At 45.0% G+C, this 20398-nt stretch overlaps 2 protein-coding genes across 2 annotated transcripts in view; both read right to left on the reverse strand.

Annotated features, from left to right (window-relative positions):
* Positions 1-20398, reverse strand: part of wbp11 (WW domain binding protein 11) — a 317048-nt gene that overhangs the window by 213861 nt on the left and 82789 nt on the right. The gene's annotated exons all lie outside the window — the stretch shown is intronic.
* LOC310868937 (meteorin-like protein) overlaps positions 1345-20398 on the reverse strand; it is a 20267-nt gene continuing 1213 nt past the window's right edge. Inside the window, exons 2-5 of the mRNA XM_083779433.1 lie at positions 15058-15415; positions 14203-14335; positions 4293-4352; positions 1345-1806 (exon numbers count right to left, since the gene is read on the reverse strand). Coding sequence (XP_083635559.1) covers positions 1388-1806; positions 4293-4352; positions 14203-14335; positions 15058-15415 — 970 coding nt within the window. The 3' untranslated portion in view covers positions 1345-1387. The remainder of the gene's footprint in view (positions 1807-4292; positions 4353-14202; positions 14336-15057; positions 15416-20398) is intronic.

Consider the following 20398-nt stretch of genomic DNA (forward strand, 5'->3'; position numbering starts at 1 on the left):
GTTCAGAAACTTCAGACCGGTGTTTCATGTTGAAACACCATTTTCATGTTGTTCACCATTTCCGTTTCACTGCGCCTTTAAAGTAGGGCTACAAGTTCATAATTATGCCTGTACGTTCTCGTCTTTCTATATTACATGTTATTGTTTGATAATTTCTCAAAGCAAATCATTATCAAGTATACCAGTAAGCCAAGCAGCATTGGTGGTGAAAACAAACAAAGCATTAGCATTAATACCTTCTTTATTTTCCTTAATTCCTTAAAGTTGTTTCTTATTTTTATCTGGTGTATAAGGCAACATTGCTCCTCACCGAAGCGCACTGACCCCATGAAGACAAACTCCCCGTCACCAGAGGTGACGCCGTACTCTAAAGGCCTATTCATAGTCTGGATTTTCGGTGGTGAGGTGACCACCGCTCCGGTGGTGAGCTGACCACCGGAGCTGAAATAACGTTGAGTAAAAACAGAGAGAAGAGCTGGAGCGGTGGCGGTGGTTTGCTCTTCACCGCGGCTCGTGACTTCATGTTGTAGTTCAGTGGTCACCTCAGTGACGTCATGTTGTAGTTCGGTGGTCACCTCAGTGACGTCATGTTGTAGTTCAGTGGTCACCTCAGTGACGTCATGTTGTAGTTCGGTGGTCACCTCAGTGACGTCATGTTGTAGTTCGGTGGTCACCTCAGTGACGTCATGTTGAGTTCGGTGGTCACCTCAGTGACGTCATGTTGTAGTTCGGTGGTCACCTCAGTGACGTCATGTTGTAGTTCGGTGGTCACCTCAGTGACGTCATGTTGTAGTTCGGTGGTCACCTCAGTGACGTCATGTTGTAGTTCGGTGGTCACCTCAGTGACGTCATGTTGTAGTTCGGTGGTCACCTCAGTGACGTCATGTTGTAGTTCAGTAGTCACCCCACCACTGAAAATCCAGAATATGTATGAGCATTAAGAGTGTGTAGACCAGGGGTGCCCAAAAGGTAGATCGTGATCTACCATGAGTAGATCACACGGGCTGTGCAGGTATAGATCACATGACATGCCCCTAAAGAAAGTATAAAAAAATACATATTTTTGGCATCTGCCACTTGAATTAAGGTGACTTGATTCTTGGAGTATGAAAACCTTGGGAATATTGTGTGGCTTGATCAGGTTTAATGTTTAGTTCAGTAACCGTGGGGCTAAAGAATGGTTCAGAAGCTGCAGTGTTCACTGTAACTCTATCATTGGATTTAATAGTCTCCACCCTTGATTCCGGTCTCCAAAAAAGGTGGCCACGCAGTTGTTCTATTTTTGGATGTTTTGGGATAGGATAGGACGAGAGAGAGAGAGAGAGAGAGAGAGAGAGAGAAAGAGAGAGAGAGAGAGAGAGAGAGAGAGAGACAGAGAGGCAATTCCTCAGTCCAAAGGGAAGTCGCAGGAAGTCTGTCCCGCCGCCCGGGCCGTGCGGTACAGAGACAGGAAGTGTTTGTATCGCGGGGCGCAGCCCAGCCAGGCCTCCCCGAAGTGTTCCGACCCCGTGAAGAGGAAGCGCCCGCCGCCCGGCCTGATGCCGCACTGCAGGAGCACACGGACCGTTCCACGCCAGGAGGAGGAGGAGGAGGAGGAGGAGGAGGAGGAGGGGGAGGGGGACGCCGGCGGGCCTGGGCCGGGTCGGGACCCCATGCTCCCTGCGGCCATCGCTTCTTCTTCTGCTTCTTCTTCTTCTCGCTCGAACGTGCTGCTGCGTTGCCGGTACAGCCTGCCGCCCGACACCTCCACGAACGACGTCTGCCGCCGGCGGTCGTGGGAAATGCTTTTGATGTAGCCGCGCACCACTGGAAAGAGCAACAAGGAAGGACAACGTTAGCCACGCACCACTGGAAAGAGCAACAAGGAAGGACAACGTTAGCCGCGCACCACTGGAAAGAGCACAAAGGAAGGACATATAGCCACGCACCACTGGAAAGAGCAGAAAGGAAGGACATGTAGCCACGCACCACTGGAAAGAGCAGAAAGGAAGGACGTTAGCCACGCACCACTGGAAAGAGCAACAAGGAAGGACATGTAGCCACACACCACTGGAAAGAGCAGAAAGGAAGGACATGTAGCCACACACCACTGGAAAGAGCAGAAAGGAAGGACAACGTTAGCCACGCACCACTGGAAAGAGCACAAAGGAAGGACATATAGCCGCGCACCACTGGAAAGAGCAACAAGGAAGGACAACGTTAGCCACGCACCACTGGAAAGAGCACAAAGGAAGGACATATAGCCACGCACCACTGGAAAGAGCACAAAGGAAGGACATATAGCCACGCACCACTGGAAAGAGCACAAAGGTAGGACATATAGCCACGCACCACTGGAAAGAGCAACAAGGAAGGACATGTAGCCACACACCACTGGAAAGAGCAGAAAGGAAGGACAACGTTAGCCACGCACCACTGGAAAGAGCACAAAGGAAGGACATATAGCCGCGCACCACTGGAAAGAGCAACAAGGAAGGACATATAGCCACGCACCACTGGAAAGAGCAACAAGGAAGGACAACGTTAGCCACGCACCACTGGAAAGAGCACAAAGGAAGGACATATAGCCACGCACCACTGGAAAGAGCAGAAAGGAAGGACATGTAGCCACGCACCACTGGAAAGAGCAACAAGGAAGGACATGTAGCCGCGCACCACTGGAAAGAGCAACAAGGAAGGACATATAGCCGCGCACCACTGGAAAGAGCAACAAGGAAGAACATGTAGCCACGCACCACTGGAAAGAGCAACAAGGAAGAACATGTAGCCACGCACCACTGGAAAGAGCAACAAGGAAGAACATGTAGCCACGCACCACTGGAAAGAGCAACAAGGAAGAACATGTAGCCACGCACCACTGGAAAGAGCAACAAGGAAGAACATGTAGCCACGCACCACTGGAAAGAGCAACAAGGAAGAACATGTAGCCACGCACCACTGGAAAGAGCAACAAGGAAGAACATGTAGCCACGCACCACTGGAAAGAGCAACAAGGAAGGACATATAGCCACACACCACTGGAAAGAGCAGAAAGGAAGGACAACGTTAGCCGCGCACCACTGGAAAGAGCAGAAAGGAAGGACATATAGCCACACACCACTGGAAAGAGCAGAAAGGAAGGACAACGTTAGCCGCGCACCACTGGAAAGAGCAGAAAGGAAGGACATATAGCCACACACCACTGGAAAGAGCAGAAAGGAAGGACATGTAGCTACGCACCACTGGAAAGAGCAGAAAGGAAGGACATGTAGCCGCGCACCACTGGAAAGAGCAGAAAGGAATGACATGTAGCCACGCACCACTGGAAAGAGCAACAAGGAAGGACATGTAGCCACGCACCACTGGAAAGAGCAACAAGGAAGGACAACGTCTCTCTTATATCCCATTCTGACCTGAGATCAGATTCATACGAGGTTTCCACTGGACAGTGGACACACACTGGTCTGATTAACCCATTCTGACCTGAGATCAGATTCTAAAAATGTCAGTCGTTCTTCGATTTTTCAAAAATAGCAGACCTACAAGCTCGTAGCGCGCCACTCGGTGGCGCGCTATGAGCTTGTAGATCTGCTATTTTTCAATAGCTAAAGCATAACATGATGCTAACACCAAAATGGGTTCCCGTTCAGAATGGGATATATAGGAACTCTTTTTCGCCAACAGAACTTTGTGGAACTGGTTCCGTTCTTTTTTTTATTTATTTTTATGATGGTTTATGTCACATCTGCATCTTCTCCAAAGTGAATATAGTGACACGCTCACTTTGGTTCCAACTTCAGGTCAAGAAGAAGTTTTTTTTTTGTTTTTGGTTCCAGTTCCGAACCAACTTTTAGGGATCCGAACCAATTAATTTGGTTCAAAATTAGGCTGTAAAAAAAAAAGAAGGGAACCGGTTTCAACCCCGGAGGAAAAGGAGCCTTAGTTTGATTACACTCTCCCTTTACGCTGCTCCACACGACTGATGCATCCTTTTTTTTTTTTTACACACAATAAGCATTTCCTGATCCTCCCAAAGCCCTTTATTTTCACAGATAAGTAAGCCCTGGGACCGAGGCTACCCAAACGCCTTATCATTTATTCAAAGCCGCAAATCAGTGAGTTCTACATCCTTCCCAGTATATCCCCTCGACGGAACGCAAGGTCAAGAACAAGTAGATTTAAGTGAGGCAAGCAAAGCATTCTTGAAGACATGATATGAGGTAATGGATCCAAGAGTAGTGAAAATGAGTATTGTCTGATGTTAGTTTAAACGTCTCCCAGTGTCTTTACTGATTCTAGACTCTAATACTCACCAAAGTGACTGTAGCAGATGGCCAGGAGCAGCTCTTGGTCACTGCAGGGCCGACATTCAGCTATATGAGACACAAACAATACAGAAAGTCAGACGCTCTGTTTGCATTTGCAACTTTATGAACGTCTGCTTTTTTTTACCAGTTAAACTCTGATCTATACCTACCTCTGGCACGCTCCTTTTTCTCCTTTTCCCTCTATATTCTACACCAAATCTCTCTTTGCTGAAAACTGCCGATCTACAAAGTAAAAGACTTTCCACAAGCAGTGTGAGGCTTCTAGGTTGGCAGTGGCGTGCACAGATAGACACTAGGGGGTGCTAGAGCACCCCCTGCCCTTTTGGCAATTTTTGCTCTTAAAAAAAATTAGTTTTCTTTTTTTTCTTAATGTGTAGTGTGTGGACCATGCGGTGACATTGATCAAATCTTGATAAAAAAACGCTTCTACTATATTATTTAGGCCCCCACAATCTAAAGCTATGTTTCTATGTCAGTGCGGTTCTTCGATTTAAAGAAAAATAGCAGACCTACAAGCTCGGTGGCGCGCTATGAGCTTGTAGATCTGCTATTTTTCAATAGCTATAAAGCACCAAAATGGGTTCCCGCCCCAAAATGCGCTTGAGCACCTGCCCCTCTAAATGTCTGTGCACGCCACTGTAGGTTGGCTATTATTTTTGGCTATAACGCTCGGCCCAGAATAGGGACGCTATAGGGCTAGGGGTCCATATGGTTAAAGACACCAGGTCTGCCTCCTCAGTTGATCGCTGGCGATCCTTCTGCACCGTCGTACAACGACATGTAGAGCAGATTTACTTCCAGTGATGTTGTTTTCGTCGACTGGAAACTAAGACGAAAGAATTTCGTCGACTACCTTTTTTCACTGACGAAAACTAAATGAAAACTAAGCTATGATGACTAAAATGAAGACTAAATATATTGACAATTTCGTCAACCGATAAAAACTAGACTAAAATGTTAGGAAGGGACCAGTGGACAATAAGGTCATTTTACACATTCATTACATTTTAGTCGACTAAATTACCTGTAGATTTAGTCGACAAAAATCGTGTGATATTTAGTCGACTAAAACTAGACTAACACTAAAACATTCCGGGTGACTAAAATGTAACTAAAACTAAATTAAGTTTTATTCCAAAGACTATGGCCCTCATTTATCAATCTGCCACAGATTCGAGTGCAGGTTTCGTAGTACACCCACGTCGCCACGGCATTTATAAAGTGATCGCAAACAGATGATCCTTCCTTAATTTCGTTCTCACGTTAATAAATGTCACGGCTGAATTTGATCTGGCACGCCCTAAGAAATCAAGCCTCGCCCTCGTTTTTGCGACCTGAACCACTGCTATACGATCTGGAAACCATGGTTACCGTGCCTTTCTGCCCGCCTCACCCCCCTCTCTCATACACACGCACAGCACGCGCACGCAACTTGCAAGCCCAACTAACTGGTGTGTTGTTAAATAAATAAACAACAAACACCTGCATGAATTAAATAAAGTTGTAGGCCTACCCTGTCTGTTTCCCTCTCACCTCGCTTGCCTTGCTGTCATGTCCACGCACGCACGCACCTACATGACACATCGACATCGCATCGCCATGAATGGAATACGTTTGGGCTGGCCTATATTAATTTTACCCATCGTGCGCAGTGCACGGCGAAGGCGTGAGACTGCGCACTGCTGTGATATATTATTAAAGTCCTGTGGGTGAGTGTCAGTGATGCCTGCATGAGAGATAGGCTATCATGTCGTCAAGGCAGTCATAATCAACGTTTATGTAGTGATTTGATCATTGATGAACGAATCATAAACATATGGATGAAGGCTTGCTTGCATGTGTGCTGGTATGTGTTGGCGACGCACGCCGCGGTCCCGTCCTCCCCCGACCCCCGAAAATGATCTCGCTTTTATCTGAACTGTCAAAACTGTCAAAACCTGTCTAAGCACTTATTTAAATGGTGAATGATTAAGCCCCTTACGCCACTATAGCCTGCTAGTAATTACTACAAATAGGCAAGCTGTATGCTTGTCATTGTCACTTGGAAATAAAGGCGTGCAGTCCATTTATGCTTTTTTTTAAATAATATCATAATCACATATGCCGCATCACCGCATGCGCTCCAAAATCATCTCACAAGTGCGCTCGCATAACAAGGCCAGTAAAGCACTGTTTGATTAAGCACAAACTAATACATTGTAAACATGTTATATTGTTTTTGCGCAATTTTAATTACTTGTAAAGTTGGAAATCTCTCTTTTGTTTTTTACTGCATACACATACCGTTTTATATTAACATTTTAGGAGTGAAAACATATGTTTAAATGCCTGTGACAGCCTCTCAGCTGGTCAAACAAAAAAAAACAGGTGAGGACAAAGCGTACGACAGCTGCCGAGCAAACGTGGGTTTTGAACGTTGTCACGTTCAATTTCAAGCTTTGCCGGAAATGTTAAATGCCGAAAATGTCGGTAATTTCGGCGTGCGCCCATATGTTGGTGTACGCACGGTTGATAAATGAGGGCCTATGACTGAACTAAAATAGACATTTGCTGTCAAAAACAACACTGGTTACTTCATGGATTCAAGTTCTCAGTCTGATTTCAGCCATTTGGATTCTACAGAACAGTGTTTCTCAAATGGGGGTATGTCTTAGAGTATATATGAATAGAGACGGTGGATTCTACAGAACAGTGTTTCTCAAATGGGGGTATGTCTTAGAGTATATATGAATAGAGACGGTGGATTCTACAGAACAGTGTTTCTCAAATGGGGGTATGTCTTAGAGTATATATGAATAGAGACGGTGGATTCTACAGAACAGTGTTTCTCAAATGGGGGTATGTCTTAGAGTATATATGAATAGAGACGGTGGATTCTACAGAACAGTGTTTCTCAAATGGGGGTATGTCTTAGAGTATATATGAATAGAGACGGTGGATTCTACAGAACAGTGTTTCTCAAATGGGGGTTTGTCTTAGAGTATAATGAATAGAGACGGCACCCAGAGGAAACCCTGAGGCCAAATGGACATAGTGGCCGAATGAAGGTATTACAGCGCTGGGCCAATCCTGGTCCGTTGCGCACGTTCATCATGATGACACGTGAACGCTGTTTCATACGGCCCAATTCTTCCCAGAATGCACTCTGTTCCTCACCTTGAAGGAGGAGTGAAATCGCCTCATGCGCTTTTGAGCAACTTAATGCAAGTGGATGAGAGGAGAAAGGGGTATAATATACACTAGTAGGGCATTCACTTCTTCATTTTTACTAGTTGCCTAGTTGTTTTACTACCTATTATGTAAAAAAAAAAAAGAAGAACCCCCCCCCCCTTTTTTTTTATTATAAATATTTGTACATTTAAAAACTGTGTACATTGGTGACTATAACTATAATCTACCTGATCTTGAGGCCTACAAAATCGGGGAAACATTTAAATATATATATATATATATTAGGGCTGTCCCCGACTAAGGATTTGTATAGTCGACTGATAGATGAATAAATTAGCTGTTAGTCGACTAATAGTCGACTAAGCAAAAAAAAAAAAAAAACTTTTTTTATTTTTTTATTTTTTTTTGCCCCAAAAAAATTGTATATAAAAATACAATATTTACAAAAATATACAAAAATATTGTATTATTCCACTAGGTATGTGGGGGACATAAACACATTTGAACATTCTGACTGTTCAAATCTTTCTTTTTAACAACTGAGAGGCTTGTCATTAGCCAGATTGAGCACAGCAGGTGAGATTGAGATTCTGGAGTCTATCAGGCCAGCACACTGTGCGATTCAAGTCACAGGCAGTGGCACATTGCCACACAGGCAGACACACTCCAGATGCACATTGGAGATTTTTTTTTTTTTTAGTCGACTATGAGGTGGTCAGTCGACTGAGACCCGTTCCGATCGATTAGTCGACTATTCGACTAATCGAGGTCAGCCCTAATATATATATATATATATATATATATATATTTCGTATCAACTAGTACCAAGAAGGTTGACTAGTGGAGTATCGACTAGTTGCTTAAAGGGATTGTGACATTAAAAAAAAGGTTTTGGAATTGTTCTTGTTTTTTTTAGGTTTTCTAATCTCAATTGCACCCAAAAAACATGAACTTTTAACATTCAGTAGATGTTCTGTGATCTGGGGTTTTCTGGCTCAAACAGGTGCTCTGATTTGCCGGCAGTAAGTGACATCACTTACTGCAAATCCCATATATGTCAATGGGATTTGCCAGCAGCTGTCACTGTTTCACTGTGTTGCCTGTTTTCATTGTAGCTCAAAAGGCCCAAAAAACCCCAAAGAAAACTTCAGACCACAGAAAATCCACTGAATGTTCAAAGTTCAGGTTTTTTGGGTGTAATTGAGGTCATAAAACCTAAAAGAAAAAAGAAAAAGAAAAAGAAATGAAAATGAATGTCATAAAACCTTTAATGCCCTAATATACACATAGTGGTACTAAAGGAAATATACTTGGGGGGGGGGGGGGGGGGGGGGAGACAATGGAAACGTTTATTTGCGGTTATGTTTCACGATGAAACATTGACTAAAAGTATGTATAAAAGCTTTAGACAAAATGCAATCACAATTTTGACTAGCACACCTGTTACTGAATAGAAAACAATAGGCTATACTTATACTTTCATCTATCTTGTACATAGCCTATTTTCGTTTCGTTAGAAGCTATTTGAAGAGTATAGCGGTAGAATACATGTTCAAGAAAGCCCTAATGATTTCAGCCATTTTGTAAAAGCAAAGGTCAGGCTGTATGGCTATAGACAATATCATTATCTCAGATACTTTGCTTGTTTATTGACCCATTTAGAGCTAAGTGATGATGCTTTAAAACACAGTGCCACTCTTTCACACATTGTAGATTAGGAACTGAGTGTTGCAACTCACCTCTCCCCCCCCCCCCCCCGCCCTCTTCTCTTTCCCTCTCTCTCTCTCTCTCTCTCTCTCTCTGTCTCTGTCTCTCTCATTAGCAGGCAACAGTGCAGCACTATCTCTCTCTCTCAGTTTCTTTTTTCTTTTTTTAATATATATTTTTTATCCCACGATTTTGTAACCCATTGTTCACCCCTGTGTCAATCATCTAATGTGATCCTGGGCTCTACACACCCTCCACCAACCTAGTCCCCATATATGGGGGACAAGAGGAGACCAACCTAGTCCCCATATATGGGGGACAAGGGGAGACCAACCTAGTCCCCATATATGGGGGACAAGGGGAGACCAACCTAGTCCCCATATATGGGGGACAAGAGGAGACCAACCTAGTCCCCATATATGGGGGACAAGGGGAGAGCAACCTAGTCCCCATATATGGGGGACAAGGGGAGAGCAACGGACTTGAACTCATGCTTCCTTCATGCCTGAGTGTCCAAGTTGCTCCTTTACACCTGACAGGGGGGAGTTTCCCTGGTTGGACGTAGCGTGTGGAAGGAAAACGTTATTCCAACCATTTCCTTTCCCCTCCATCAGGTGCCCCGGCTGGCCAGGGGGAGGCAGTATAGAGACCAGTTCCTTTCCCCTCCATCAGGCGCCCCGGCTGGCCAGGGGGAGGCAGTTTAGTGTTCTCTCTCTGTTTCTGGCACAACAGCGCCCCTACTGGTGCTCATAGTCACACACATTAACGTCACATAGGTGAACACGGACATTGCTGTTCCTTGGAGTGGTTGCACCACTCAAAAAACGACACTAAAATGTTAGGAAGGGACCAGCGGACAAGAGATCCAGTATAAGGTCATTTTACACTTGGTTGCATGCTGAAAATAGCCGATCTAGAAGCCTTTACCATGATGTGTCTGATTGGCTCCCAGCCGGTTAAGGTTTATAGGTATATAGTTTTATTGAGGTTATAGGTTAGCGACTATACTGGCCAATCACAACAACAGCGGGGTTTCCTGGAGCTGCGGTGGGATTCCAAATCACGCGCGACCGTGACAACCCTTAATTATCTCTGACGGTTTGAGACGGGCGGTGTTTGAAACGGTCGCAAATGTCCGACCCCGCGCCCAGCCATCTGAACCGCTTTGACAATCGGACACGCACACGCACACGCACACACACACACACACACACACACACACACACACACACACACACACACACACACACACACACACACGCAGGCCCCCTTTTCATCTGCCTGGGATCATAAGACATGCAGATCAACCCCGCACAGGGTCAGATGAAGGAATGCCGTGCATTCCGAGGCCTCTATGCCCGCCACACCGGCGACCGGATCAAGAAAAAAAAGCCCCCCCACCCCCTGTGCGCTCGTTTGACTCTCATTATGCCAGCTTAACTCGGACGACCTTTTGCGCCGGTGTAAATCTCTGCATAAGTGAATTGACTTTGTCTTCTAGAGACCAGTCTGTCAACAAAGCCAAAGCAGACGGCTGGTTATCATCAACGCCCGCGGAACAGAACAATGACCTCGTCGCTCTCACCACATCACTGCAATGGCCCAGACAGCCGCACGCACGCACGCACGCACACACTCACGCAAGCCATTGGCATACGCACACATGTGCACAATGACAAGGTATTTCTGGAATCTGCAAACTATTTGCCAGCTCCATTGAGGCCCTGTGGGGCTGCTCTATGCTCCCTGCTTTGTGTTGAGAGTGGAGGTCAGACAGACAGACCTTGACTTGACAGATAGACGGACGGACGGACGGACGGACGGACGGGTCGGTTAAGACAAGGCGGACAGAACGACAGACCAAACAGACAGCAGCTGGCTTGGGGTTGTCTTTAAAGGTTTTATGACATTCATTTTCATTTATTTTTCTTTTTCTTTTTTCTTTTAGGTTTTATGACCTCAATTACACCCAAAAAAACCTGAACTTTGAACATTCAGTGGATTTTCTGTGGTCTGAAGTTTTCTTTGGGGTTTTTTGGGCCTTTTGAGCTACAATGAAAACAGGCAACACAGTGAAACAGTGACATCTGCTGGCAAATCCCATTGACATATATGGGATTTGCAGTAAGTGATGTCACTTACTGCCGGCAAATCAGAGCACCCGTTTGAGCCAGAAAACCCCAGATCACAGAAAATCTACTGAATGTTAAAAGTTCATGTTTTTTGGGTGCAATTGAGATTAGAAAACCTAAAAAAAACAAGAACAATTCCAAAACCTTTTTTTTAATGTCACAATCCCTTTTAATTAATGCTGATAGCTGGCCATTTTGTGACTCAAAGAAGTCACAGGCTGAACTATAAGTCACGATACCCAGTAAAACCCGGTAAAGAATCTAAATGGATTCATTTGGGTCCATTTAGACACTTTGCATATATAGTTAAAGGTGATGTAAGTGATCTTATATCAGACAGCGACAATATGAAAGGCCTATATCTATGTATATGTGCCGATTTGTTTCATTCTCATTTCTCTTTTTTAAATTTTTGATTGACTTAAATAAATCTAAATGAGCAAGTTGTGCTCATCACTCACTGTTCAGCGCTCGCGAAGGTTTCACATGGCTTATATGCACACGCCATGCATAGACTTGTTGTTGGTGTCCTGCACAATGGCATTTGGCCTGGGTCCTTATTGGTAGGTTAATAAGATCCATAGTTAATATTAATAAGATCCATAGTTTATCGGTAGCGGTCTGCAATTAACCTGTTATTCAAGCTTCGCCCTCGGCGCCTATAGAGCACCGAAGTCTGACGTCACTTTCAGTAGAGGGCGTCAGTCGCCAGGTTCATGTATTTGTTTAGTTGCATTGAAATCCCCATTGAGGCGATTTGAGATCGCCTCATATAAGAACTGTGTTTGAAAAAGAAACATGTCACCCCGGCCGCTTCACTCATATGGATATGAAGAATCAACTGACTGAGAGAAAATGCTAATGTTACTGCTACTGAATTAGTTAGATTTTCGCTAGAAGCAGACTGTATCATATGAGTGACTGACTGTTGCAAACGATACAGATCACCTCCCTAACAATAACGCAGAGACAGCTTGTTTATTTTTGGACGACAACGCTTATAGTAGACGATAATATTAAGATCACCCCATGTTATTCTCCATAGAGAAATTACTTCCGCAAACCAGGGGAATGGAAGGGATGAGCGAGTTATACATCAGGACTTCGGTGCTCTATATAAATGAAATTGTCTGGTGGGCACTGTGGAGTCGACTGTAGCTATAGGCTGATATTATTTATTATTGGATGCAGCATGCAGAGCCTTTGCTTTCTGGTGACGTGCACTCGATGATGCAACAATGATAAGTTATTAACACCAATATAAAAACATGAACAATTATAGATATAGATATGAGCGGTGACGTTATCGTTTCTCAAAAGCCGTAGCGAGAGAGAGAGAGAGAGAGAGAGAGAGAGAGAGAGAGAAAAGTGAAACATTGAATTTATACCACGCACGCTACAGTTGTACAATTTGATTATTGGGAGCGGCGCAGTCCCGGAAAATAATTCCCCGTTCATTTTCCTCATAGACTTTTCATAAAAGTATTTATTTAAAGACATTTACGCCGCGGACAGAGCCAACTCTTGTCGTGACAAATCATGACAATAAGCACAATGTTTTGGGCCGAACAAAGAATTACAAAGTAGAAAAAAACGGCAGGTTACAACACTTTTTTTGTTGTTTTTCTTCTTTGTAATTTTTTGTTTGGTCCAAAATATTGTGTTTGTTGTCATGATTTGTCACGACTCCAGTTGGCTTCTTACGACGCTTAAAAGGTCTTTAAATAAATACTTTCTGAAATGTCTATGGGGAAAATGCATTGGGATTAATTTCCTGGGCCTGCAGGCGTCGTCATGAAAGGGGGCGGGACTGCGACGCTCTATAGTGGTAGATGATAATGGCACAAGGATGAATTAATAATCAGACTTTGAACATTAGCCTACTGTATATAGGCTATACAGATAGAGAGTTTGCATGACAGAATTACATGCGGTAGCCTAAGCGCAAAGCCTTAGTTTTAACCCATGGGCGCTCAGTAATTTAAAAAGAAAAACACTCAATTCTAACCCAAATCACCGACATAGTCGATTCGCACAGGATTAGTATTACCCCGGGCCCCCGGTGTTATTACAGCCCAAATCACTGACATGGTCGATTCGCACAGGATTAAAAACACAGACGTCCTCCGTGATTATTCCATATTACCTGAGGTCCTGGGACAATACTATAGTCCCGTGCGAATAGGGCTTAAAGGATAATCCCATGCTAGAAGCCTTTCTTACCTTTCTTTTAGTTGTTACGTCCCCACCAAAGAGGTCCAGGTGTTTTTTTGTGCAAAAACTCCTTATTGGCCATTTCCCCTACTATAAGCCCTCAATGAATTGCATTGAATTGAATGGGAATTGAATGGGGCTATGGGGTGTTCATTTGCTTATTTGCATCGAAAGAAGTAGTAAAGTGTGCCGCTTGGGATATTATTTACATTATGAAGAGAGGATATATAAAATAAAATAAAATTGAGCGATGAAAATAAGCGAATTAGCACAACACCCCATAGCCCCATTCAATTCCCATTCAATTCAATGCAATTCATTGAGGGCTTATGGTAGGGGAAATAGCCAATGAGGAGCTTTTGCACAAAATAACACCTGGACCTCTTTGGTGGGTAACGGTAAGAAAGCCTTCTAGCATGGAATTCTCCTTTAAGTCACAATACCCAGTAAAACCCGGAAAATAATCGAAATGGATTCATTTGGTCCATTTACATAATAGTTAAAGGTGCTGTAACTCAACAGCTTCTCCACCGGAGCGGTGGTCACCCCACCACCGGAGCGGTGGTCACCTCACCACCGGAGCGGTGGTCACCTCACCACCGGAGCGGTGGTCACCTCACCACCGAAACCATCCAGACTATGAATATAGGCCTTAAGTTGTGCTCACTCACTGTTCAGCGCTCCAGCTGTTCCTCCCTGCAGGAGGAGGTGTGAGGCAGCGGGGGGGCTGCTGTTGGTCCCCAGCAGCTCGTACCTGAAGCCCACCACCCGCCTGCTGACGTCGCTCTGCGCCGGGGGGCTCGCCTGGAGGTGGGGGGGGGGACCATTATGGAATTATTTATGATCAGTAAGTATAGCGTTTCCAGGAATTACATTTTGGGACAGGCAAGATGCCCTCCCATCGTCAGGGGGTCCCTCCCATTGCCAGGGGGTCCCTCCCATCGCCAGGGGGTCCCTGGAGGAACAACACATTTTCAGATGGGGGTCGGCGGCCAATTTCCTTGACGTGAAAAAGGTTGATCACCACTGACATAATTAAATAGAAACATGAGGTTTTTCAGAAAACTGTCAGGATTTAGAATGCAGTTTGTAGAATCGTCCTCCCTACCCGGAGGTATAGATGCTTACCCCATTTTGGGGCGGGAACCCCTTATATTTTTATTTTTAAAGCTTATGTTATACTTTAGCTATTGAAAAATAGCAGATCTACAAGCTCATAGCGCGGCACTCATGAACTTGTAGGTCTGCTATTTTTGAAAGATTGTGAAAATGTGCCTCAAATCTTTGAAAATATATATTATTACAGCGTGAACATTTTAACTCAAATCTTTGCTTCTCTTCTGGGGGAGGTCCCTGGCTGGAACAACATATTTTCAGATAGGGGGGGGGGGCGGAGGCATATTACATATAGTATAGTCCTTGACGTGAAATATTGAGCACCGCACTGATACAGAAACAAAGGTTTATGAGAAAACCGTCAGGATTTTAGAAGGCATTTGTAGAATGTGTAATTGTGTAATCCCTACCTGGAGGTAGATGGCGGGTGTGCGTGGCCCGCCGTCCGCCCGGTAACAGAACACCTGCTCCGGCAGGTGTTCTGTTACGTCGTCCGTCGTCAGCAGCAGCTCCAGTTCCCCGGCGCGCTCCACGTACATGCGGAGCCCCGCCCCCCACCGGCCGCCACCGCGGAAGGGCTTGACGCACACGGCGCCGTGGCGGTTGGCATAGCTGGACATGAGGTTGGGCTCCAGCACCACCCGCAGCGCCGGCCCGTGGACCCCCGGGTAGAACCACTCCACCCTGCCCTCGGTGCAGCGCAGGCGGACCTGAAGCACCATCCTGGAGTCGACCACTGCCTCCTCGCCGGGCCAGGGAGACACGCCGCTGGGAGTGGATTGGATGGATGAATGGAGGCAGGAGTGTTAAGCCATTCTGACCTGAGATCAGATCCATACGAGGTTTCCACTGGACAACACACTGGCCTGATTAGCCCATTCTGACCTGAGATCAGATCCATACGAGGTTTCCAACTGGACACACACTGGTCTGATTAGCCCATTCTGACCTGAGATCAGATTCATACGAGGTTTCCACTGGACACACACTGGTCTGATTAGCCCATTCTGACCTGAGATCAGATTCATACGAGTTTTCCAACTGGACACACACTGGTCTGATTAGCCCATTCTGACCTGAGATCAGATCCATACGAGGTTTCCACTGGACAACACACTGGCCTGATTAGCCCATTCTGACCTGAGATCAGATTCATACGAGGTTTCCAACTGGACACACACTGGTCTGATTAGCCCATTCTGACCTGAGATCAGATTCATACGAGGTTTCCAACTGGACACACACTGGTCTGATTAGCCCATTCTGACCTGAGATCAGATTCATACGAGGTTTCCACTGGACACACACTGGTCTGATTAACCCATTCTGACCTAAGATCAGATTCTAAAAAATGTCAGTCGTTCTTCGATTTTTCTAAAAATAGCAGACCTACAAGCTCGTATAGCGCGCCACTCGGCTATGAGCTTGTAGATCTGCAATACCTAAAGCATAACATGATGCTGACACCAAAATGGGCTCCCGTTGGGTTAAAGGAGCATTCAGTAATTTGGGTGATTTGGAGGGGGGAAAAAAACCCGGTCCGCCCCGGTAACAAGATGTGCACATGCACGCACTACAGTGGGGGGGAGGGGGGGGGGGGGGCACACACGACAGGCCAACAGCACACACACCAAGGCCCGCCCCCGCTCGATCATGATTGGCGGAAGGCCCATCTCTATCCTGATTGGATGAAGGCTGGGACACCTATAGCCAAATAACGAAACCTAAGGGGTTTTTTTAGCCCCAGGGGTTAACTGGGGACAGTGAGGAACTCCTTATAAGGTCAGCACACTATAGAGCGTCGCAGTCCCGCCCCCTTTCATGACGACGCCATATAGGACCAGAAGTGAATTCCTCATTCATTTTCCCCATAGACATTTTAAAAAGTATTTATTTAAAGACGATTAACGCCGCGGAAAAAAGCCAACTCGAGTTGTGACTAGGGATGCCAAACGACTCATATTTGGCCAATCGACGAATCGAGGCCGAAAATCGACGTGTCGAACGACTTTTTTCCTTTTTTTTTCATTTTTATATTTTTGTTGTTGCTGCGCAGCAGTTGAGGAGAACGCAACTATGCATTCCTTTAAGCAACACAACTTCTGCAGCTGCATCCATATGTTTAGAATTCGCATCAATGATCAAATCCCAATAATACAAAATAAACTTTATTTTGTAAACAATTAAACTGAAGGAGCAGCGGCGCTATCGGCTAGCCGCTAGTCCCAACTCTCAAGTGTCTGCAGCCTGTCACGAGCCCCGTAATGAACTGATACGGGACGCACGTTGTTCCGTATTTTAATGTCGGGTCGGAGAATAAATACAGTATAAATGACGGCGGGATTTATTTGACAACGATCTGTCCTGCTTTCTTCACAAGAAGAGAAGAGCGCTCACCGCTCATTACAGAGCAGACCTGTGGCTAGCCTGTCAGCTCACTTTACGGCATGTGTAGATGAGATGTGAACCTGGGTCTGGGTCTGGGAAGCTCAGAGCTGCAGCCATTGGCTCATGATACGAGCACACGACCAATGGGACAGATCATTCAGTGTTGCTAAGATACCACCCCCCACCACACACACACACACACACACACACACACACACACACCCTTGGACGATGGGGTCTATTCTCAAACTCAGAGCCACAGGCTCTGCTCAAAGTTAACTTGCATGTGACGAGCGGCACTGACTGAAATAATAATACAAATAAAAACGATTTTTCGACTCATACGTTTTGAGTCGCGGGAGGCATGAGTCGATAATCGAGTCGATTTTCAACATTTTTCAACATCCCTAGTTGTGACAAAGCATGACAACACATTTTGGGCAGAACAAATAATTACAAAGAAGAAAAACAACAAAAAGTAACCCGACGTTTTCTTCTTAATTCTTTCTAATTATTTGTTCGGCCCAACTCGAGTTGTCTTTGTACGAGGCTTAAAAGGTCTTTGAATAAATCCATTTTGAAATGTCTATGAGGAAAATAAACGGCGTATCATTTCCTGGAGCAATTAAGGGGTTCAGAGACTTGCTCAAGGACACTTTGACACTAACTAAAAGAATGTGCACAAAAAAATATGGTGAGGCAGCTTTTTGCTTCTACGCCCAACAGCCTGGAATAAACTTCCATTCGAGCTCAGACACTCACCCTCTGTAGACATTTTTAAATCTCAACTCAAGACTCACCTCTTCACTCTTGCTTTTAGTTGAGTTTTAATACGCACGTCCCTACCCTGCCCTGACTGATTTGCTGCATGTGGTGTTTTTATTTGCTTTTATTTATTTTATGTTCTTATATTCAATTTTGTTCTTTGCCATTGTTCTATCATTTTAACTACTTGTGTTTTATTGTATTATATTTTTGTGTCCTGCCCTGTGAAGCACTTTGAGCTGCATTTATGTATGAAAGGTGCTATACAAATAAAGTTTATTATTATTATTATTAACTAGGGGAGCCCACAGGGTTCGAACTGGCGACCTTGCGGTTACCATCCGGCCACTCTACCCCTGAGCCACCACCGCCCTATGTGATGTGTGAGTGCCACTCACTGAGTGGTGAACATTCACGTGACGTCATGTTGTAGTTTCACCACTCACTGAGTGGTGAACATTCACGTGACGTCATGTTGTAGTTTCACCACTCACTGAGTGGTGAACATTCACGTGACGTCATGTTGTAGTTTCACCACTCACTGAGTGGTGAACATGCACGTGACGTCATGTTGTAGTTTCACCACTCACTGAGTGGTGAACATTCACGTGACGTCATGTTGTAGTTTTCGGTGGTCAGCTCACCTCTTCACCGAAAACCGGACTATATGAATAGGCCTTTATACTTGTCTTGGCTAAAGGCCTATTCATAGTCCAGTTCTACCTCATACTGGAGTACGAATAAGACTTTTAGACTAAACAATTTCAGATGACTAAAATAGGACCCTGTCAATCAAAATGCTCGATCAGAGATGGTCGAATGCACTTTACTGACTTGCCAAAAGCACTTTTTTTTGACTAGTCACTTTATCAAGGGAATGTGTGCAATATCTCTGTTTTGTGTATGTGGGTGTTTCATGGTGTTTTTCCTTTTCGTATGTGAACGTGTCTGTTATCTGTATGCAGTTGTGACTCTGTCTCCAAGACACATTTCTCCCAAGGGAGACAAATAAAGACAACCTTAAAAGAACCTTGACCAAAACTAAAAGGTGTGTTGTTCAAAAAGACTAAGGCCCGACTCACACCTTTCCACATTGATGCATGCTAGATGTATACAAAGGGTGTGATACATCTTGCCCCAAATGCATTTCCAATGGAAGTCACATGGTTTGACACAACATTTGTGTTGTACGGCTTTCGGCTGTGTTTTTCGACTCGGCCAGTGGTTCTCAGCTAAATCACTTTAACCCCATAGTCTATAGGGCCAGTGGTTCTCAGCTAAATCACTTTAACCCCATAGTCTATAGGGCCAGTGGTTCTCAGCTAAATCACTTTAACCCCATAGTCTATAGGGCCAGTGGTTCTCAGCTAAATCACTTTAACCCCATAGTCTATAGGGCCAGTGGTTCTCAAAGTGGGATTCAGTGGTCTTTAACCCCATAGTCTATAGGGCCAGTGGTTCTCAAAGTGGGATTCAGTGGTCTTTAACCCCATAGTCTATAGGGCCAGTGGTTCTCAAAGTGGGATTCAGTGGTCTTTAACCCCATAGTCTATAGGGCCAGTGGTTCTCAAAGTGGGATTCAGTGGTCTTTAACCCCATAGTCTATAGGGCCAGTGGTTCTCAGCTAAATCACTTTAACCCCATAGTCTATAGGGCCAGTGGTTCTCAAAGTGGGATTCAGTGGTCTTTAACCCCATAGTCTATAGGGCCAGTGGTTCTCAGCTAAATCACTTTAACCCCATAGTCTATAGGGCCAGTGGTTCTCAAAGTGGGGTTCAGTGGTCTTTAACCCCATAGTCTATAGGGCCAGTGGTTCTCAAAGTGGGGTTCAGTGGTCTTTAACCCCATAGTCTATAGGGCCAGTGGTTCTCAAAGTGGGGTTCAGTGGTCTTTAACCCCATAGTCTATAGGGCCAGTGGTTCTCAAAGTGGGGTTCAGTGGTCTTTAACCCCATAGTCTATAGGGCCAGTGGTTCTCAAAGTGGGGTTCAGTGGTCTTTAACCCCATAGTCTATAGGGCCAGTGGTTCTCAAAGTGGGGTTCAGTGGTATAACCCCATAGTCTATAGGGCCAGTGGTTCTCAAAGTGGGGTTCAGTGGTCTTTAACCCCATAGTCTATAGGGCCAGTGGTTCTCAGCTAAATCACTTTAACCCCATAGTCTATAGGGCCAGTGGTTCTCAGCTAAATCACTTTAACCCCATAGTCTATAGGGCCAGTGGTTCTCAAAGTGGGGTTCAGTGGTCTTTAACCCCATAGTCTATAGGGCCAGTGGTTCTCAAAGTGGGGTTCAGTGGTATAACCCCATAGTCTATAGGGCCAGTGGTTCTCAAAGTGGGGTTCAGTGGTCTTTAACCCCATAGTCTATAGGGCCAGTGGTTCTCAGCTAAATCACTTTAACCCCATAGTCTATAGGGCCAGTGGTTCTCAGCTAAATCACTTTAACCCCATAGTCTATAGGGCCAGTGGTTCTCAAAGTGGGGTTCAGTGGTGTAACCCCATAGTCTATAGGGCCAGTGGTTCTCAAAGTGGGGTTCAGTGGTCTTTAACCCCATAGTCTATTTGTTACAAGTAAAAGTACGGAATTGAAAATAAATAAAA

The sequence above is a fragment of the Protomyctophum parallelum genome (assembly GCF_964188405.1).
Source record: "Protomyctophum parallelum genome assembly, chromosome: 13".
Taxonomy (NCBI): Eukaryota; Metazoa; Chordata; class Actinopteri; order Myctophiformes; family Myctophidae; genus Protomyctophum; species Protomyctophum parallelum.